Source organism: Centropristis striata, chromosome 8 (assembly GCF_030273125.1).
Source record: "Centropristis striata isolate RG_2023a ecotype Rhode Island chromosome 8, C.striata_1.0, whole genome shotgun sequence".
Classification (NCBI taxonomy): domain Eukaryota; kingdom Metazoa; phylum Chordata; class Actinopteri; order Perciformes; family Serranidae; genus Centropristis; species Centropristis striata.
In genome coordinates, this window is record NC_081524.1 from 28,783,180 (window position 1) to 28,806,341 (window position 23,162).

At 38.0% G+C, this 23,162-nt stretch overlaps 2 protein-coding genes across 3 annotated transcripts in view; one reads left to right on the forward strand and one right to left on the reverse strand.

The window, feature by feature from the left end:
- oxr1a (oxidation resistance 1a) overlaps positions 1-8,666 on the reverse strand; it is a 181,466-nt gene extending 172,800 nt beyond the window's left edge. The window contains exon 1 of the mRNA XM_059338607.1: positions 8,549-8,666. The gene's annotated coding sequence lies outside the window, so the exon portion shown is untranslated. The remainder of the gene's footprint in view (positions 1-8,548) is intronic.
- A 9,458-nt stretch (positions 8,667-18,124) lies between these two features.
- Positions 18,125-23,162, forward strand: part of si:dkey-122a22.2 (uncharacterized) — a 43,571-nt gene continuing 38,533 nt past the window's right edge. For both annotated transcript variants that reach the window (XM_059338732.1, XM_059338730.1), the window contains exons 1-5: positions 18,125-18,270; positions 19,073-19,235; positions 19,355-19,426; positions 19,585-19,661; positions 21,387-21,487. In XM_059338732.1, coding sequence (XP_059194715.1) covers positions 18,211-18,270; positions 19,073-19,235; positions 19,355-19,426; positions 19,585-19,661; positions 21,387-21,487 — 473 coding nt within the window. In that variant the 5' untranslated portion in view covers positions 18,125-18,210. The remainder of the gene's footprint in view (positions 18,271-19,072; positions 19,236-19,354; positions 19,427-19,584; positions 19,662-21,386; positions 21,488-23,162) is intronic.

The following is a 23,162-nucleotide window of genomic DNA, read 5'->3' on the forward strand; positions in this document are numbered from 1 at the left end:
ATGCTCAGTCAATTACTGGGCAACGAATAAACACCCTCTCTGTTATTTTTGACTCTCATATTTGCGTTGGGCTAATGGTTGCGATGCATGGTTGTTATCTGCTCAGGGGCATCTTATCTGCGTCCCGGGGGAACTCAACAATATGCTCCAGGTCAGGTGTGTCACTATTGGATTGTTGGGTTGCCCTGGATGAGTGTTTCCCCTGCAAATAAAAACATCTAAATGTAAATTTTGCCAGCCACGTGGAGTGGAAAGGGATATTTGATTCATCTTGTTTGATTTCAGTGTCAAAACACTCAGCCTCAATTGTATTCACACTATCTTTATTGATATGTAATTCAGATGGAAGAATGATAGATTTAATTGTATGCTTTCAACAATTTATTTATGTTTAATCCTGGTTTGATTTAGACAGACAAGCTGAAAATATAATTCAATATAAAAAGCAGAATAACTTAAAAACATTAAAGGGTTCAAAGCAACAAATGGTTCAGTTTATTTCCTTATATTCCACCATCTAATAGAGCACCAGGAGGCTCATTCAAGCCTGAATCATAACAGCTATATATTTTATAGACAACATGCTTTGGGTAATATTATCTATGCTTATGGGAATGCTGCTGCAATGAGGTTAAAATATGGAAGACTATAAATGTTTCTTAAATTAGCATTTCCACTAAACAGAATAGGAGTTCAAGCTGGCTGAGTTCATTTAATATGTTTAATTAATCTTTTTGCTACGGTCCCATATTGAATTTAAATACAAGATAACAAGGTTACAGCATGCTTTAAAAGTGAGCTCACTCTAACACTAATGTCTTGAGAACATTGCTGAAAAATTCTTAGTAGAAACTATTGGATATGATGGGCTAAAGAATATTTTTACTGGCTTACAGTAAGAAATGAGCACACATAAGATGAATGTATATACAGAGAACACGTCTAAAATCCCAATTTTGCATGTTGTCTTTATGGAATTTGTGCAGAAGTAAAAAGGCTAAATTTGGATGACATATTGGAGTGAAATGTGGCAATGAAGTGAGATTACTCCTTATACATCCTAGATGACTTTATTTACTGTGCATTCTTGCCGATACAACTCTCATGTAGACTGAATTTGAAGCTAGACCCAGGAGACTATTAGCTTAGCTTTGCATTAAGACCGAAAATGGGGGAATCAACTAGTCTGGCTCACCTGCACCAGTCTTACCAGCACCTTAAAAGCTGATTGATTCACAATATTTACTAGTGTAATATCCAAATAACAGGAAGACACATGAAAGGCAAAATTTGAATCAAAATATCACAATGAATTAAGTACTGTAATGCTGCAGGATGCCCTGGCCTACAAATCTATTCTACAGACTTTGTTTGGTCGCTATTGTCCAGAAAAAAGAAAAAAACGCACACACCATGATCATTCATCATAGTCAGACATTTTTTAGAATTTTGCAGCCCTAATAAATACAGAAAAAACAACAATTCATGGTTTTACATTGAGTTAAGTGTGGTATTCTTCTAAATAGGTAGGTGGAATTTATTTTTTACTGTTGGCACTAACTGAATATTTAATGTCCAGACATGGAAGTGGTCAAAATCTTCTCATCTTGGCAAGAAAGCAAGTGCTGTAAAATTAACTTAATTTATTCCCCATTTAGATGAACCATGGCTCCACAAAAAGATATTCAACGGTCTAAATGTTGTCGCTACAAAATAAATATATCATCAAAATAATCAATAATGTTATTAGTTACCACTGCAACCCCAATCTGGTTATACCCTCCATGTAGCCTGACTCGCACTGCATTATTCTGAGTGTCGATTTGTATTTTATTGAAATACATTCGTCCCATTAATTTTTATTAGATTTATTTCATCATCATTTGTTGGTACTTTTAACAGAAAACTGTATATATACCCACATAACAAGATGATTACATTTTGTTTAATCACCCAATGATGAAATGTGAAACATTGTCCAGCTACTTAAAGTGGTTATATATGGAGGAAATGTCACTCTAGTGGTCTGTGACGTTGGTAAAACATTACACAACTACCTAACTACAGCAGAGCAGTTCTGACTGGTCCTACATTATCAATTGTGACAGCCCGATCTAACTATAACTCAGTCAAACAAACGTGTCCCAACCTACACTACATAGAATCCTAAAAAGTTTCCTCAAATCCTTCAAGCCCACATATGACACGCCATCTCCTGCACATTACATAAAAGCATGTCTGTACTGTAGCTCTATTAGGAGGCAGCGCAGTCAATGAATGGGTCGATGAAAAAATGAATCACTTGACATGAGGGCCTAGCAACAAAGTCATTCCTCACACCGAGGGAGCGATTCTCTTCTCTTGCTTGCGTGTACAGTATAACTTTATTCCATTCAGGAACTACACAGCCCCATGAGATTACATTATGCCAAGAAAACTACTGAGAATCTCTTCTTTACAGTTCACCGTTTACTCAAAATAAACCTCTGCCTGCCTGGGTTGATCTATTTCTGTCTGTGAGTGCTCTCTGTGCATGGAGGCTGCACATGATGATGACAATGGTGAGAGAAAAAAAAAAGAGAAAACCTCAGCTTTCCAGCAGAGTGGCTCATGGCAAGGTATGTACGGGAGCTAGAACACTGTCAGTTTGAGTTAAAGACATGTACACAGTCAGGTTTGGGGACTGCTGTCTGCTGAGTCACTTCACTGAGTGATATTAGGCTGACAGAGACAAATGCCCCTGGAGTATCAGTCAAAAATGACCCCGTCCCTTTGCTTTGATTCAATTAGCTTTCAAGCACTGTCCCAAAGTGGAACCAAAGGCAATGTTCGCTCAACTTAAGTGATGGGGCCAAATCAGATTTTAGTTTGCTGACAGCATCGCCTTCTTCCCATCAAGTTACGTGACGCCGATTTTGTGATATATGTCATCTGGCTGTCACATTATCACTCCATTCGCATGTGGGGAAATGTACTTAGAACTACCCTTAATTTACCCTGACAGCAATTTTGGTGATAAGTTCGGTCATTAAAGTAAAATGTTGCAGATTTAGCAGAAAACGTGTGCTTGTGCAGGACTGAAAAACAGTGGATCAGAGGAAATGAGTGCAGATTCATCACTCTCAAACAGATTTAATCACTTTATGAAACATCAACAAGTGCAACCACCATCCTCTCTCCATATAATCAGTGATTTGGGTTACATGTCCGGCCCTCTGTTGCATCATGGGCCAACTAGACTAAGAGGGAGCCAGAAGAAGAAGGCGGTTTGCTGCTATGCTCAAGAAACGAGGAGGAGGAGACATGGGCGGGTGTGGGTCACTAGGCTGGGTTCCTGTGGCTTAGCATGGCAAATCCTCTGTAATCCTCCAACCAGTCCCATGGCGCTGTTTACTGTATGTAGGTAAAGCTATTATGGACCCAGACCAAACCCGCCCCACTACTATGTAAGCTACATCCTACAACTGCTACAGCCAGTCCTCTACGATTGTTCACCTGTTCTTTTTTTAAAGAGAGCTGCTGAGGATGTTTATCCTCCGTAAATCTCTTTTGAGATTATCATCATTAGACGGCGGGATAACAGGGAGGGAGTCAGACAAAAGAGATGGAAATAACATAGAAGGGGTGAGAAAACAAATCATTCCTCAGGGTATTTATACCAGAGAGGGGGATGGAGGGGGGGCTGTTTTATGGCCTGCAGTCTAGCTGTGTGATCACAGTTTTCTTTTGTAAAATGATCATGGAGGACTGGAGCTTTCTCTGACTCAAGATCAGTACTACTACATGTAAACATCAGCACATAAAGCATCAAAGAGGCATGCAAATATCGTCCTGTCTGGGAATTTTTGGCGCATTTTTGTAAACAATGTCCCAAGCCGGTATGGACCCATAAAGAACATATTTCTTGGAAGCTTTAAAATTTATTTTCAGTTGGATTCCTGGAATCACATAACAACAGAAGGCAACAAATCACTATGTCACTGCCCTTGTCATTATCTAATTACTTTCTTGTGGATTTGAGACCCTCCCCTTCCTGCCTCCCTCTGGTTGTCTCTCTCCCTTATCTGCCAATGTTCTGTTACATCACACTTATGTTCTTCCAGAAATTCAACATTACCAAAAAAGTGCAGAATTACAAAATCTGAAATAAAACTGAATAAATACCTTCATATAGCACTTTAATTGCTGGCAGCAGGACTGAATAGAAATGCACATACATCTGCTTGGACATTTATTTCACTACATTCTAAATGAATACCAGTGAGTTTTTTAAAAAATGGGATCAATTCAGGAAGCACTGCAGTGATTTCTCGATTAATCCATAGACAGAAAATTAATTATGCACGATTTTGTTAAGCAATTACTTCAGTGATTTTAGAGCAAAAATTACAAAAAAAATATTTTTGTAGCTTTGGTTCTAATTCTCTTATTTCCAATTAGGACTGCTCCATTTTCACAAAAATCCAAATCAAATATTTTGGTCAATATTAAAGATTATGGTTATTTAACAAGAATATTCATTGACTTTGGAAACATCATGCATGTATTGAACTTTAAGCAGCCTTGGACCAACAACTCTTGTGTAAAATTACTTTTTGAGTCTGGTGGCTTTGAAGAGAGCAACATGCAATGCTGAGGACGGGGGCTGCAGCAAAATGTATTTTAGTCACCTTCATTTAAAAAAAAAAAAAAAAATCAATATCAGCTTAATTGTATGGCAGATTTAGAATATTTTCACCAGTTTACCTTGCCGTCACTGTCCTTTCTAACGGGGAAAGGAATCCGTTATATCGCTCTTTTTAAAGCCACTAGACTCCTTTGACAAAAACAGCTGTTTTAGTTTCTGTTTTGCCACCTTGTTTGGTATTACTGAGTGAGTTTTGGAGCCAAACTAATGTCACCAGAACTAAATTCTGTGCTGTGTTTTCCAAACAAAGATACTTTGTTTGTACTGATAGCATAATTTATTTATTTCCTTTTTAATTCTACAGATCTCTTGATAAGATGATTGTTCTGAATTCTTTTAAAAATCTGATATTGTGACAGCCATGATCTGGCAAATATTTTACGAAGGAATGAATAGACCGAGGATACGCATAGTGAGTTTTTGTGAGTGGCGCTGATTGTAAATGTAACTTTGATTTCAGCTCTTGAAGAACATTAAGCTACTTGTTATGCAAGTAGACTGTCTCTTTAAAAGGGGTGAAAGACATCCCATTTAGCTGTACCAGTAGGTTGGTAATTGCGCTATGCTCACTTATTTCTGTAATACTATATAATTTTATTGGATGGTAAAATAGCACAATAAGAAACTGTGCCACTACAAGTTTGTACGCAGCCTGAACAAAGTGCTTAACAGAGTCAAAACTTTGGCACAGGATCAGAAGAGAAGGTGATTTTGGTTGCAGACAAACCCTCTTTTAGAGATTTGTTTTCCAGATTAACGGTCTCAAGTGGCACTGCCAGGCATCATTTAGCCTCAAATCCGTCTTTCTTCTTTTTCACTGCAACGACTTCTATGAGTCTGGGTTTCTGGATTTGAACATGGATTAGCACCAACCAGTTACAAAGGCAGATTTAGGGCTCTGTCTGGACCAGTGGTGGTGGCTCCCTCTGGTCTGTTTGATTGAAGAGCTCTCAAAGAACCATTGGAGAACCATATGTATTACAAAGATGTACAATAACAATTGCTCACTTACTACATAGCCCTATTATAATACAGATAAGAAATAAAATGACTGAGAGGGGAAGTTCTTCAAGGATCAGTCATTTTAACATAAAACTGCAGCACTTAGTCACCATAGAAACACTTATACATGCATGGAACCACTAAAGGTTATATAGAACCCTAATTTAACATCATAATATGGAAGGTCAAAAAGCATCTGCTCAATGGAAAAGCAGTACAAAACCAACAGCAGCTGAATACTTATTTTCAACAGCACATGTTTTCAGGAAACATTCTGCCTGGCAAAGTCCCATCTGATGTTGGTAATTCAGTGTGTATTCTGAGAGATTCCCGGCTCTACCTGAGTGCTGCGTGTGTGTTTGCATTAATGAGCCTCGAGAGATGGAGGAGATAGTTGCAGCTGTTAAAACACCACATGACTTTAGAGCCTTTCACAGATGAATCGGAGTGATACTGAATTTTGTCGGGGCCACCTCGATAAACATCGAGCCTCATCCCTCACAGCTCCGGCTTATCATCAGCACCAAAACAAAGCATCAAAAGCATGAAAGCAAAGTTTGATATACTTGAAGTATATTTTATTAGACCTTATTAATTGAATTTGTTTCTTTTTCAAATGCCATGTATATAATCACTTCTGCTAAGTGAATATAGTTCAGTTTCATCAACATGAATCTCAATGCAGTAATCAATTGGTAACAGCAAGAAGTCACTGACGACGGCGGGGTGAAGGATTAATCAAAGCCAGCAGGACCATGCATAATTTCATCATGAGAATCATCATTCAAAGTGTGTGTGCATGTGTGTATGTGTGTCAGCGCTATCCTTTATAATAGAAGTGATGGCTCTTGTTTTCTCCAACATGATAGGTTCTCAACAAGTGGGTTTTTTCTGTCGTAGGATGAGGCTGAATTTCCATTTGATGACTAGCCCACAGGATGGTAAGGGGAAGTGCTCAGTATTTCAAATTAAACTATTGGAATTACAAGTGAAACAATTAGTCATTTAATTGATTGTTTGATTGACAGAAAATTAACTAGCAACAATAATTAAACACCTTTAAAGCATGCCATTTTGTCTAATTCCAGTTTCTCAGTGGTAACATTTTACAGACTGTCCTTATTTTATATAATAACATACTAAATATCTTTGTTTTTTTTCACTACACAACAAGCCATCTGAGTATGTAACCTTAGCCTGCCGGAACATACTAAAGCATTTTTTTCACTTTTTCCCCAATATTTTACAGACCAAATGATAAAGATCTACGTAGCAGATTAATTGACAGTGTTAATAATAATTATTATACCAATAATAATAACTACAGCTCCAGTTGGAGTAGCGTGAAGCTAGATATATTCCTTTGTATTGATTCATGGCAATGTTATTAGGAAAATTTTAAAATTAACAGAACTCTTGGTTGGTTGGTTCCTGTCTGATTTAGGACACCTAGTTTAATTGTGATTACTTTTGACTAATATTTAAATTGTGATATGATTCATGATATTGGGGAGAATTATCATTTTTCAATAATTCTTTTCATTGAGAAATATTCTAAAAAAGATCATGTGTGATCCTTTGTGATGATCTCAAGTATGGTATTTTTACACTAATTTTGCCTTTTAAAAATCTGTAACTTTGGTGTTGCACTAATCCATATTGCGATTCCTCAACATTTTTTGACTAATTGTGCAGCTCAAGTTGTAATGATGAAGAAAGTGCATGCTTCCTAACTAATATTAGTCAAGTAAAACAACACATGCCATGGCAATCATTCCATAACACATTTTCATCAGCATGTAACACCTGTCAACTCCTCCATCTCACTTTGCTCTTAGTCAACCTTGAACATCTCACCAACCTTGAACAAACTACAGAGCGCATCAGCAAAGCACAGAGTGTCTCTGGACAGTAATACAGCTCCACTGTCAGCTCCTCACCTGAACATGCTGACCCTGCTCCCACTGATATGTTTTACTAGGGTGTATAATAAGAGATTAAGGAGCCTGGACAATATACAGGCCCTGGAGGCAGCTCATTCTAGACCTTATGGGGCTATACCTTATTGCATTATGCAATGCTGTAATAGGCTTAGCTACATGCTACTCTGCAGGGGGGAGTTTTGGGCTGACTCTGATGACTCACTTCATTAAATCTCCCTTCCTTAGAGCTTTCTAGTTGCTGAGGACTGAACTTTCCACACCCCCACATTAACACTGACCTCAGATGGCATTTACAGTAGAGAAGGTAAACATTTTCTTCTTCCAGAGAGTTAATAAGTGAATATCATATTATACCCACATGTCTGAGTTTTAAATGAAAATATTTCAATGTATGTTGTATGTTTAGGTTTTTCTTTTATCTGTAAAATATTCCGTTAAAATCCATAGTGTCCTTATCTTTAATCTCTTCTATTACCTATAAATGTTTCTCTAATATTCATGCAGGGAATCCCATAGCTACTTTTCCTTCCGATAATTATCCAATAAGCCTCTAAAATATGCTGTAGAACAGAGGAATGGCTGGTGCACGTTAGTAGTAATTCTTAAGATAATACTTGCTGTCTCTTGATAGTAGTGAAACTACAATAAAACGACACAAATAGCACCCAATGACGCGTGTAGGAACAATTGCAGCGACCCTTCACCTGAATTTCACCTGAAGTGTCTAAACGCATCACAAGAACCAGCATCCAAACTGAACTGTTTTTAAACCATCCGGGCTCCTGAGCTGCACCAGCTGCACGGAAACACAACACTTTGCAAACATTAAACCTTTATAAGGAAACGACTTATCCGGCCATATCAAAATATAAGCCGGGTGAATCGTTTCGGAAACAACAGACACACCAGTACTTACTTTCAGAGGGACATGGCGCGAGCAGCCGCTGCTTCAGATGGTCGCAAACATATTCGGACACACGGTTTAGTATTAGAAGTGTTTTTTCATCAGGCGTGCTTCACCATCGCTGGGAATGTACACACGGGTAGACATGCGGAGTCATTTGACCTTCTCCCAATAGAAACTACCATCGCTGAGACGTAGGAGAGGGGAGGAGCGGACCATACCAAGCAGGCGTCCCGGCAAGGCGAGAGGGGGGAGGAGAGGAGAGGAGAGGAGAGGAGAGGAGAGGAGAGCTGTCATCCTGGGATGGACTGCAGCGATGACAATGATACAGTAGTTGCACTGAAGGATGGAAATAAATGGGGAACTAGTAGGTGGAAGTAGAGTGAAAAAGGAGGCTTTAGCAATTTTATTAGTCATTCAGTTCAGCTGTAGTGTCCCTTCATTCACTGGATCAGAGGCTTTTAATTTCATGCTGATGTATGATATATTTACTCTATGGGTTTATAAGTTTTGAATAAAGAACCGTCATATTGGAAATGTTTATGTGTAAGATGTTGGTACACTGTGAGAAATGTAAATAAAAACATAATATATCAAATTCAGAATTCAGTGTCTATTTAAAAACACAGAATTGTATCACTTTGAACCATAACCTCTTAAAACCCACCTGCTCGGTTAGGTTAAAGGGTAAGGGGGAAAAAAATAAATTTGGAGCAATTTATTTTATAACAGAAGAGCTGTAAGGCCATATTAAAATGTATGAGGCTTCATTTGAAAGGTCACATCTTTTAGTAAAACACAACTGAGTTGTAATTAGACCAGTTCAAAAAAACTAAAGTTTTGTGGTTTAACCCTTCCACTTCCCTTACCCACTGGTGGGCAGGTGGGTTATTAAGAGGTTAAATGTATACTCTTTCTACAGTTTTCAACTGAATATATGCCACAAGGGATTAGAAAATTATTTATTTATTTTTAGACAATGCCCGGTTGTTTTTGAATCAGGGTTGTCAGCCTATATTCATTTAACCCAGACCTGTATAGTATCCACAAAGCTTCTTGAGATATACTCTATACAAGAGGGACGTGGCCTATATGGCAGTATAGAATAAACATAAAGCCACATTAAAAATTTACAACATTCACATAAATGTGGCACATTAGCATTTGACCCACAATCTTATCTCAAATGGCAAAAAATCCCATATACATTTTATATTGTTATACTTGATGTTGTAGTATTTAAGTGAAGACAATTTTAGTTGCCTCTTTAATTTTAAAATGCAAATGGTGCATGCTCAATGTTCAAGGACACATACTGGACTAGTAAAAATTAAACAAGTTGGATTGTTACTTGTTTGAGTTTAACAACCATACCATAAATGTGTTACCATTAGGACAGTATTTCATGAATATGGCTCATAGTACGAAAATACAGTTTTGCAAAGATTATTCATCTTGATGATCTGGGCCTGTTCCATAAAATTACTGTAGTAAACAAGCCAGGCTGATTTTGGTTATTCTGACTAATTTTCTCAGTTCCATAAAGCAATTCAACTAGTTTCCAGGCATAATTTGCCAAAGTTACTGAGTTTGAACTATGTTGAATGTGCTTTATGGAACTAAATCAACTTAAAATGAGTCAGAACAAGCAATCTAAGCCTGAATAATTTGGTAAACTCACTTAAAGAAGAACTGATTTTATATTTTTCACTGATGAATTTGACTCTTAATTTTAAAGAAATAGTTAACAGGACTGACACATGCATGCAGTATCATCTCAGATCATAATGTTCAGGGGAGAAGTAATAGATTTTTCCCCTTGTTTGTTTTAACAAGCCCTTTACAGCAATTATTCGACTCACTGCACTTGTACTTTGGATTTTGTTCATTTCCTATTTGTAACATTTGTCGCCTCTGTGACTCTATGTGGGCCAGCTGGGGCTCAGGTGGCAGAGCAGTCGGGGGCGGGTGGTTCAGTCCCTTGGGCAAGGTACTGAGCGCCCGCAGCCTGATGTGAGTGTCAGTTTGAATGTCTAACCTTCCTGATGAGCAGGTGGCACCTTGGATGGCAGCCTCGGCCACCCGTGTAGGAACGTGTGTGTGTGAATGAGTGAATGCTGGCTTGTAGGGTAAAAGCATCTTGAGTCCAAATACAGTACTGCAAGCAAAGGAAGATTTACAAATAACAACATAGCTGTAAGTCCATTCAGGACTATTACAAAAATAAATGGCATTCTTCATGGTAAAAATTAAGAATTACAGCGATACGGTACAGTACAGTGATAGGCGACGTTATGTGCTATAGTAAGTAAAAGTTGCATTATTAACTAACTCTAAACCACTGACACAGTGTAAGTCCATTCAGGAATATAATCTGACAACAGTGGATAATGAAAGTAGCCACTGTCACTCACGTGCCCAACAGAGATGCCATAATATAATACTAATATATAGTCATACTCAGACACATACTGACTGAGTCACTGAACGGGCCCTCGCAGTACACGCGTGTCGGGGCATACTGCCGTTGGGGTGTGTGCATTACAGGGGCCAGTCTATACCACCCCTATGAATTTCATTGCCTTAAGTGTTATAGTGTGGCCACGGTACCAAATATGAAATGGTACCGTGGCCACACTGTAACACTTAAGGCAATGAAATTCATAGGGGTGGTATAGAATGGCCCCTGTAACGCACAGCCCGACGGCAATGTCTCATTGAAAAATAAAAACTCAGTCAACCAAATAGTAAAGTGGTCTAGCAGACTGATTGGTGAGCCACAGCTCAATGTGGAGACCTTGTACACAAAACAATTACAGCGCATTACTGGTTCAATTTTCAAGAGTTTCAGCTCCTCCCCTCTGGGCGTAGGTTTACAATCCCTAGGTGTAGAACAAAAAGACACAAAAACAGTTTTTTTTACTATTTCTATACATACATTTTAACCTTTATCTACGTTTTTGCAGCCTAAACATGTTTTATTTTATTTTGCTGTTTTATTTTGTTTATTTTTCTGTCTTCTTTTTTTTTTGCTATCCGTATTTTAGTTCACATCAATATCTAAGTATAGTCTGGACCTCTAAGAACTTTTAATAATTTTCAATTTAATTTTTTAATTTTTTATTTAACTTGCCATTTCTTAACTCCCACTGTCTTAAGTTGAATGATGTGTGATATGTGCCTCTTTTGTGTGTGTGTATGAGGACTCTATACTGTAAACAAAATCTACCTCTGTGTACAAATAAAGTAAATAACATAGATAAAAAGATTAAAAAAACCATGATAATGATAATGAATTTCATTGCCTTAAGTCTTATGGTCTGGGCACAGTGCCAAATATCAAATTAAACTGCCACCAGAGCGCCACCTAGGGGCCGATCAATAAAACCTTCAAGGGTTATCCTCAGGAGGGCATTGACAATAAGTATACCAAGTTTGGTGTTAATCCGACCAATCGATTTGGAGATATAAAATACTTCAATTTAAAGAGCGCCACCTAGTGGTCATCGGCCAAAAATTTTGCACAGAGCCTCAGGGGCTCATGGGGAAGTAGGATCTTGAGTTTCATGGATGACAATAGATGATAAAATATTTCGCCAGGTGTGACTTATATTTAAAGTTTCATGAGTTTTGGGGTATGTTCAGGCAGTGAAAAATGCGATCATTTGGGAAGAAGAAAAAAAAATCTTTTGAAATACAATAGGGCCCTAATAATATCCACTTGGCCAAATGTCACACTATGAGCTCATAGAAAGACTTTATGAACATAATGGATAAAAGGTAGCATCCTTGAATGTAGTTTGTATATCATATTATCACCATGAGCAACTTGTTTTACTCTATATTTTACAAAATAAAAGCAAAGTCATGGCCATCCTTGGGCTGTTGCTTTACATTCAATGTGTGGCCTTGTGAGCCTCGTATCAACCACTTGCTTACTTTTCAAAGGATTGCTCTCATGCACTATAAAGTTATGATTGTTGATGTAAAGGAGAAAACACAATATAGCACAAGCTGAGACCTCAAAACCATGCATTAAAAATGTTGCAGTTCATGCTTGCATTTATGTTGCATGTATGTGTTGTTGTCATGGTGCTGATGTACAGTTATGTTGGGCAGATGAGGCCCAAGGCCAAACGCCCCCCTTTCCACCACATGTCTCTGACAACACCAGGACTTCATGCCCACTGAGTTGGAAACTGTATTTCTCAAGTATAAATGAAGACTTGTTACTGTATTGATTGATGGTGCACTTCAGCAGCGAGGGGCTGAAATCGATGAGCGCCACATGGAGTCTGAAGACAGAGGCCCGAAGAGCGATGCCTGTGATGCCTACCCTCCTGAACACCCCAGAGCTCACTCATGAATAAATGAGGGAGACAGTGCATTTCCTGAGAAATAGCTTGCTTTGAGGAGTAAGGGCCTCCGTATACCTTTTCAAACTGAATCATCAGTAGAAAAGAAAAATGTTTATTAAGATATTAAATATTTTTCATCAAACAAATGCATGGTATGTTTTTCATGGAACAGAGAATTAATTCATCAGAAATTAGTTAAAGAGGCACTTCACTGCAGGAATAACATTAAGTGTGTATGTGTGTGTGTGTGTGTGTGTGTGTGTGTGTGTGTGTGTGTGTGTGTGTGTGTGTCACTGTAAACAGTCTTGTACAAATTAATTTGGCTTGAGACTAACTGAAAGGCAGTAAGAATTTCTCATCCGAGTGAGTCAGAGTGAAATTACTTGGAAGGCGATGCCTGTAATGTTAAATAAAGCTCAATGGGGTAGTTAAAATGAAAACTTAACATGACTTTGGGCCTCTTGCTGGGATATGATAGACCTACACCTTGATCTAAATAAATAGGACGGTGTGTCACTTGGCATTTGTGTTTGCAACAACATTTAAAAAACATTCTGTATTTTTTTTAATAAGCTGCTCCCATTGATTTACATTTTTTAGTGAAACTGTATAGCAATAAATTAACAAAAATATTTAATGCAGTTGATTAGTGATGAGCAAACCCAAATGGAATTGGTGATGAGGAGATGTTTGAAATTACATTTCACAGGTGTATCCATTCATTTTCAGTATACTCCAAGGAGGGTAAAAAGATTATAACTGGAGTTGTGATGTTGAAGGCCATGTTACCTTGGCCTTGTTACAATAAAATGGCTAGTTAACGGTCAGAGACTCTTTGGGTGCGATCTGCCTGACCAAGCGGCAACTTCCAGCCCAGGCGTGAAGAAAGTGAAGCCAATGCAGAAGTGCCTTAAAACTGCATTCTGTCTCATGGCCAGCAGGGGGCGATTCTACTAGATGCAAGAAGAAGTCTGTTTGTATGTAAGTCAACAGGAATATTACCCTAATTCTCATTTATAACCTCAGTTTATTTCAAATCTTTTATGGTCTCAGTCATTCATTTTAAGTCTTCTTCAATACAGCATGATGTTCACTTTGTAAATTATGAATCCATTAAGAGTAAAATAGATGTAATGCAGAGAGTGTGTAGTTCACTGTGCGTTTTTGTCTTAGAGCTTAGAAAGCCTTTGACAGTGTGTTTTGGGCTAATCAAAGTTAACTGCAACATTGATTGCTTAGTAATGTATTGTTCATTGTTTGGTTGGACTAAAAGACACTCTAAGGAGTCGGTTGATCATTTTTAATCACAATTGTCCCTTACTAATCTAGCTAGCTAACTAGCACTAGTGTTAGCTGATGACGTAGCGTCATTCTACATTGTCAATATTATATTTTATTAAGATGCAACTGTCAGCATGTTGCTTTGCAACCAAGTTGGCAGAAGTTTGTTGAGACTTCTGCTGTCAGTAATTTTCTTGTAACCCCGACTTGGAAATACATGTCGGTGGCTGACATGGGTGGTTTTTGCTTCACTCCACTGCAGGCATTTATGGTCATAAAGCGGACTGGGCATCATAAGCTATAATATATAATGTCAATAGTTTTGCCAAGGACCAAGGATAAAATTAAATGGTGCCAGATGAAAGTCAGTAGCCATCAAAACTATTACAGTTTATCCTGAGGGGCACATGAATATCTGTACAATATTTCTGGCAATCCATCGATATTGAGTTACTTTAGTAGAAATCACAAATATTGAGCTCATGGTGGCGCCAGAGGAAAAGTCAGGGGATCATCAAATTTATCGGCTGTGCTCTACAAATGTCTCGACTAAAGTTCATGGCAATCCATCAAATAGTTGTTGAGATATTTCAATCTGAACCAAAGTGATGGACTGACCACTGACATCCTCAGAGCCGTGCTGCAAGAGCTGCTAAAAACCACAGCTTCTGTTTAAAAGGAGATTTCCCTTTGAGATTGTGCATTGGAACATCATAGCACCATTCAGGCGGGTGGATTTAATAAAGCCAAGCCAACATATTGTGAGATATGAATGCCCCAGCTGAATTTGGTGATGGCCTTTGGCGATAAAGATAGCCCAGTGCGGAAATGTCACCCAGTTAAACCTGCTTTATGTGACAAAACAGATAAGACAAACAGGAAATGGCTTTTTATCCACCTGCCATGCTATCTCAATTACGGTTTGATTTCATGTACATATAGTAAAGTCTCCTGTGTGCCTGTCGATGCTTTGGTGTTATGTGATTTATTTAAGAAACCAATTTTCAGGGTTGGATATCAAGCAGAGAGCAAAAGTTAGGAGCATCACTTGGGAAAGAGCTGAAACTGGCCAGGGAGGTAGAGGCATGTGAGAAATGTCAAAATAATAGGTTATTATTTGCACTCAGACTCAGGCTCTGTTCTCCATTTTTCCTGGCTGTCCTATCCTATATCTGCTGTGTGGAAAAGGCGCCCTGTAACTAAGGATGAAATGCATTGTGTGCTGAATGTCAGTGCTGAGGGGGCGAAGCAACAACTTTAAAATGGCTGCTGCCTCCAGACATGGCACAAATGGCAAAGTTGGTGTCAAGGTGACCTGGCACCGAAGGAATGGCTTTTCATCTCTGAGCATCACGAGTGTGAAGATGCTACATGTGGCTTGCAGGCAGATGTTAGTTATGTGCAATGTCTAATTAGAATATCAGAGTGTACAAGGCAATAAAGTATAAAGAACATTCTCTTCTTGTTCCGTGGGCGCCAAAGGACACAGTGACATCATGTTAATCCCACACAAACAGGAACTACAACACTCTTTATTCAGAGCAGTTTAAAAACAAACCCGATCCCATATGGGTATTTATAGCAGTATTAAAGGGATTACACTGATACAAAAGGTGATTTTAATAAAACTACTGATTATATAGAGATCACTGTAAATACAGCAGGGCAGCAAATGCACTCTAAATCCCTATTGTAAAAATATTACAGATTTTTTCATCAGAATTGTTACAAGAAAATAAAGGGCATGTGTATTCCAAAAGAAAGCAATCATATGAAAGCATTACAGGTCATATCCCACAATGTCAGGGTTCAATCACTGCTGGATTCTGCTGGTTTGATTTAGAGCTTTGTCAACAATCAGAGATGTGTAAAGTCCCAGACCCTGCACCGGTAATCCAAGGGACAAACGACAAATACCAACCCTTTGCCCAGCAGTCAAGGGCATCATGCATCATCAGTGTTTTTTTTCCTGTTACTGTGGAGAATCCTGTTATTAAGTCCAGATCCTTGATGGAATGAGCTGTCTTTGATTTCCCAGAGGAGGCAGACTGTGTGTTTTGTTCAGACTGAGTGGCCACATAGAAGTCAAAGGGCGAGTGGCCGCTGTTTGACTGGCATTCACAAACTGTAGAGCGAAGCTACAGTTGTCTGATTAGACCGTCCTCCTCTCAATCCTAATTATGTGGAGCTGCAACAGAAGCAAGAGGCAGCGAAGGCCCTGCGTCATTAGCTTTAATCAACCCTGGATACCCTGAAACACAAACAACACACACACACACACACACACACACACACACACACACACACACACACACACACACACACACACACACACACACAGAGCCAGCCTGACAGTGAGTCAATACCTGACATTTATCATTTCGGTCCAGCCGGGCTTTTTAATTACTGCAATGAATTCCCTACATGGCTCCAGTCACCAGTCACCTGCTATCTAAACAGGGTTTATTGTTAAGGTTCTGCTTTGTCTAGACACTATTTAATGGATAAATCGTCAGGGTAGTATGCCTTTGTTTTGTCTTTGATAAATATTAGATATAAAATATAAAATAAAATATGTTACTTTATGGCTACTGGTCTCAAGATTCTGAATTTAAAAAAAAGTCTCATAGTCCCTTTCTGTTGACGTGCTTCTGTTGTTGCTGAAAACTTGAATATTTTCCTCAAACCATTAAGCTTTATTATCGGATGTCTCCCTGGTGTCTGAAATGTACAAGATGATTAGAGACATGGAGCACAGCCAAACTGCCGGCCCAATTCCCAACAAGTGCTGTGTGAAAGTCCATGTGAATGATGCAGGATGGGTGTCACAGTCCCTGAATGACGTAAACCAGCAGTCTTTGGCGAGCAACACGTGTATGACTGCATGAAAACAGCAATTTGCATATATTACTTGTCTTGGAAGCAGATGTCCTGAACCCATAAATGCGTTATTATACAACATGATGATTGTTTGATAGTTTGTTGGGAGAGGGGTAGAGGAAATATAATCACAGAACCAATATCTTCATTTATTTAGTTAAATTAAGAAGCAGTCTTAAGAATTAAAGAATTGAGAAGTATTCCATATGTTTAGTAATGGACTTCTAGTTTAAATTGGGCCACATTTCACTTGAGAGTAATATATATATATTTATATATATATATATACACACACACACACACACACACACACACACACACACACATATATATATATATATATATATATATTATTAAATGGTGATTATGACTATTTAATGTAAATCATTGCTATTGAGTGCAATAGACAATGATTGCTGAATATAGGATAGAAACAGTGACCCCTGCAGGCCAGTTTTATCTTGTATATGCTTCACAGAAAGAAGGGCAGGAGGGATGAATAAATGATTGATACATATTTTTGATTATATTAATCAGTAATTAAAATCACACAAAAATACCATGACATTACAAGTGTTATTTCTTTCCCTTCATTGAACAAATTGCACATGCCATACAATGCATTTGGACAATAAGAAAAAGAGCAAAACTCAGACAACAAATCAAAGGGCAAGACAAATAGGCAAAAATAAAGTAATAATGATAAAAAAAAAAAAAAAAATTAGACAAAAGACAAAATACTTGCTATGGCTTAGAGTTGTTATGCCCGATTTATTGGTACAAGAAGTTTACATGTACTGGTAAACGCTCAAAAAGTTAAAAGATATATGATATATGCCTTTTCCTCAAATTTTCTGTCACTGTCATTTAAATTTTTTGACCAATGCTAGGCAATAATTAAACAGTATGCCATTAAAAACTTCACAAAAAAGAAAGATTAATAGATAACTTCAAGGGAAACACTAAGAAAAGGTAAGATACGCACCGAGCTGAATGTGCTGTACGGATATGCAGAGGCTGGTGGCTACAATATTGCAACGCGCAAGGGAAAGTTTGTCTTTTCTCGGCTTCTGTACCTCCACCAGGAAGTTGTTACAAATACTATTTCATTCATTCTGTAGTTTGTTGTGTAGTATTACAACCCCTCGTTTCAAAATGCGGAGAAGAACCGAAGCTCAAGCATCAAACAATGAACCAGCCAATGCGGATAGAAAGGTAATGCTACCTTAACGAAAGGTGGGAGCTGATAGCTAACTTACTGTACATGTGACAGCTGATTTAGCTGTTTGCTAACATTAGCTGAAGAAGCTAATAGTAGACCTGTAAGCCAGTTCTTGTTCGTTTACATCCAAAACTGACATCAGAGTAACGCTACTACTGACGTTTTCCTGCTCTTATACTTTGTGTTGAGTGTTTACAGTTTACTCACTCCTAAACCTTCCCATATTTTATTTTTGAACAATTCTTTTGCAACATTGTTTTCAATTCGGCATTCATGACGAACAATAAAATAACATAAATATCGTCACCCTGTTAAAATAATAGCCTAACTCTTTTTTTCAAGTTTTTCAGGAAACACAAAAAACTTCACCAAAAATGTAACAGGTTTTAAAACCAGATCTTATTGCAGGGCATGAAAACTACAGATATTGCTAAAAGTATGTCATAAATGTAAAGTTGAAACATATACAGTAATGGAAAAATTATTAGACAAGTATTTTCTTCATTTTCCTGTTAATTTTAATTCCTGGTACAACTAAAAGGTACATTTATTTGGACAAATATAATGATAACAACAAAAATAGCTTGTAAGAGTTAAATTTAAGAGCTGATATCTATCAATTTTTTCATGGTTTTCTTGATAATAACCAAAATCATTATCATCAAAGGTGGTCTAGTAGTTTTTTTTTCCATGACTGTATATGTATAAGTAAATTATATGTTATTACAACTTTAGGATGCTAAAGTCAAGTTAATGTGTTACTTAACATTGCATTTCCTTCTCTACATAAATTAGGATCCGGATCAAAGATTGCACAGTCAAGCTGCAGCTGCAGGCTGGGGGTCTTACGGCTCTGTGCTCATGATCATTGGAAAGTGTTTACTTTTCATCATATTCATACCTCCATTCCTCAACTATGCATCACTACAGAGAGAAGGACAGATGCTCTTGCCTAAAGGTTCTCTTATCTACAACTAATGAAAACATTGCACCTTTCAATCTGATTTCATATTAACCTGCAAACAGTCTTCTGTGAAGTCTAACCTTTCTTTTTATTATTTTCCCCCTTACATCCAGATGGTCAGATTGTTGATGTTGGTTTGGGTCAAAAGATGCATCTTTTGTGTAAAGGACAAGGACAACCAGTTGGTAATAAATCATATGAACATATTCTATATTCTGCCATGATTGGTTTTCTTTGAAGTTATAAAACATGATCGGCATTGGCTGGTACATGGTTTCATATCTGTGTGGCTTGTTCGTGTCCTTTTACTAAGCTCACCTTAATCATTTTTCTCCCCCTAAAGTCATACTGGAGGCCCCAACAGGAATGTCTTCAGACGTTTGGCTGCATGTCCAGGAAAATGTCGCCACACTTACAATGGTGAGGAAATTACACAGTTACTTTAAATTTGATTGAATGGCTCCATTTTGAAAATGTATTTGCATTTATTTCCAAAATATGTGTATAGGTTATATAGGTTTTGTATTACTATGTTAAACAATTGGGCTCATCTGAACTCTGCAACACAGATTCCAAAAAGTTGGTATGCTGTGTAAAACAGAATATAATAATCCTTTTTGACATATTTTTCAAATGACAACTACAAAAAAACTAAATTAATGTATGACCTTATCAATGCCATATTTTTTTTAAATATATGCTAATTTTGTATTTGATATCTGTAACACAGTACAGTAAGGTTAGGGCAGCGGCAACAAATGACCTGGAAAGTAGAACACTCAAAAAAAAAACAGAAAATCAAACTGTTTAGTTTTATTTTGACATCTACAATCCATAATATCATTAAAAAAATTAAAATATCAGGGTCAGGCCTGAAAACCTGATGCCTATGACCTTTGATCCCTCAGGCAGAGCGGCATTAAAACATAATAGTATAAACGACATTACTACATGAGCTCAAAAACACTTTGCAAAATAGTTTTTGGTTAGCACAGTTATTTGCTGCAGTTTTACAAAAACAGTAAATCTGGCAAAAAACATAAATCAATAACATCCACCACCAACTTCTCTGGGCCTGAGCTCATCTGAGATAGACTGATGCAAAGTCAAAGAAGCGTGCTGTGGTCTGAAAAGTCCAATTTTCAAATTGTTCTTAAAATCATGGATGTTGTATCCTCTGGGCGAAAGAGGAAAAGCACCATCCAGATTGTTGTCGGCACAGTTGCCCATGATGCCCAAGTAATTTGTAACGGCACCATTAATGCTGAATACAGGTTTTGGAGCAACATATGCAACTTATTTTCCAGTCACGTCATTGCTTATTTCAGTCCAGACATGTCTCCCATTGAAGATGTGTGGTGCATTGTGCCTGTTGAGCAGCAAGAATGGGAAAGGATTTTGCTTTGAAAACTACAGAAATGCTGTAGTTCCTCAATGTGTTGTCAAAAGAAAAGATGATATAACACAGTGGTAAACATGCCCCCTGTCCCAACTGTTTATTGGAACGTGCTGCAGAGTGAATATTTACAATAAAGTAAAAATATATTTGCTTCGTGCAATTTAAAACAGGATAAGTAAATGATTGCACTCTGTTTTATTTACGTTTTTGACAGCACCCAACTTTTTTTGAATCGCTTGTAAATGTCAGATTATTACATGTCACACAGGGTAACATTGGTTTTGCCTTTGACCAAGGTAACCCACTGTGGTGAAGTTTGTGTAGACTTACTACTAATGCATCCATGTTGTTTGTTGTCAGGGTCATGTAGGGACAGTCCTTGCAGTGGCTCTGTCACGTCCTCTCCGTTCAACAAGGACTCAGTAAAGCAGAAAGTCGGGGCTGACAGCCTGCCCCATGTTGTTTGTCTGAAATGTGACCCAGATAAGGTCACAGGCTTGTTAGGGAAGGGCCTAGATACATCTGAACAACTACATCACATAAGCAGATTAAATAACAAACTTACACGGCACTGTTTACACCACAACTTGTTTTTCAGTGTTATTCAGCCGTCATGCATTTTTAAAGTACCATCACAGGGTGGGGTGGGGAGTCCTTATTGAGAGCACCTCTATGTGTATGTAGAGCATGGTGTTATCTAAAAACACTTGTAAACCTGTGGTGTCCCTGTTTATTACACTGCTCAGGTCTGTACCTATGACAGAATGGGACTGGGCTTCAGCAAGCGGCTGATGCAGAATGAAACCACAGGAACTGAGAAAGTTTGGGGGATGTCAACGACTGGACGGTCAGTATACTCCTTCAGTTAGATGTCATTTTGAGTCCATAACATAAAATTTGGGGTGACATTTTTCTGCTGTACACAAAGTCTACATTGTAAACATATTGTCACAGTATAATATCAGTTCTTTCATTGCCATTAAGTTGATTCTGAACAAATGAATGGGCTGTTTTACACCTGCAAGGCCATCTGTCTCGTTAAACTGCTGTATCAAAGTTTGTAAAATTAATTTCTAGACATTTTGAATGAGATGTAGGGCAAATACACAAAAGTGTAGTGTGGCATTTATTATGGGAAGCCAGCATCTACTCTGGAGCATTCTTCAGGTGACACAGGCTGTTTGTAACGGCTGTGCCAGTTTCAGGACGGTGTATAGATAGCAGGTGGCAGGGCAACAGCATATGTGACATAGAAGTGCGAAAGCTGTGAGCCTAAAGATTAATTTAGCAGCTCAGCACTGTGTGTTAAGTTTGTATTATTGTTTAATTATTTTACTACATGAGAAATCTGCATATTTTTTGCCCCAAAAACTCAATTTTTATTCAGATACCTTGAGGTCAGAGGTCAAAGGTGTGAAAATAGGTATGCCAGTTTTTCCCTTGCCAAAATTTAGCCCAACTTCGGAGAGTTATTTGACCTCCCTCCTGACAAGATATCAGAACATGGTTGACACAAATGGAGTTTCATATGATACCGATATCTCCATTAGCTTCAAAACAGAGCCTGCTGGAGCCTCTGAAAGATAGAAAGGTGGCTGAGGACACCAGCGTTCTCAAGGAGCTGAAGAGGTTTATTTATTACTTGTGACAAATGACAGAAAAGTGTTAAAAATTTCCATCACAATTTACCAGAGCCCTTAAAGATGTTGATATATGCATTGCTCTAGTCAGAGGAAGAGCAACAGTTGTTTTAAAGCCCAAAGGCTTCTAGTAGCAAAGAATTACCAAATGATTGGAATGCCTGTAAATATCTCAACCTCTGAATGAATTGCCATAAAACTGATGGCCCTCAGAGGATGAATTCTAACGACCTTGGTGCACCATTACTAAACCAAGTTGCTAGCATGGCTGTAGACTCTTTTTGCTTGATAATTGTCTAGGGCTGCAGATCTTAACCTTTGAGAAGCTGAAACCATTGATTCTTTGGAGCTTTTGCTTTTCACTTAGACGGATAATAATTTTTCTGTTGATCATTTAAGCATTTTTCTGTTGGTCTTTTTAAAGATATTTTTCTGCATTTTATAGCTTTATTGATAGTACAGATATTCAGAGTGAAAGGGGGAGACAGAGGGGAAGACATGCGGGAAAGGGCTCCGAGCCGTATTCGACCCCGGGCAGCCGGCTTGTGAGGACTGAGCCTCTGTGGTATGCGCTCTTCCAGGTGTGCCACCGGGGACACCCCAGGAAAAGTTACACTCTTAATTCCTGATTTTTAATTAGAACTATATTTGCTATTTAAAACACATGTATTAAGTGTAGGAAGGACCTGGCCTTCCCTGAGGTTTGCCTGACAATTGTGATAATTTGTACAGCCCTATAAATTACACTGTGTCAAGCTAAAAAGCAAACCTACAACTACACAGTACAGGAACACGCATCAAGTTCAGTTTTGTATTATTTACCACTGTGCAGTAAATATCCTCTGGGAATCAATATTTGCTTGATAAAATGGCTGTTTGGGA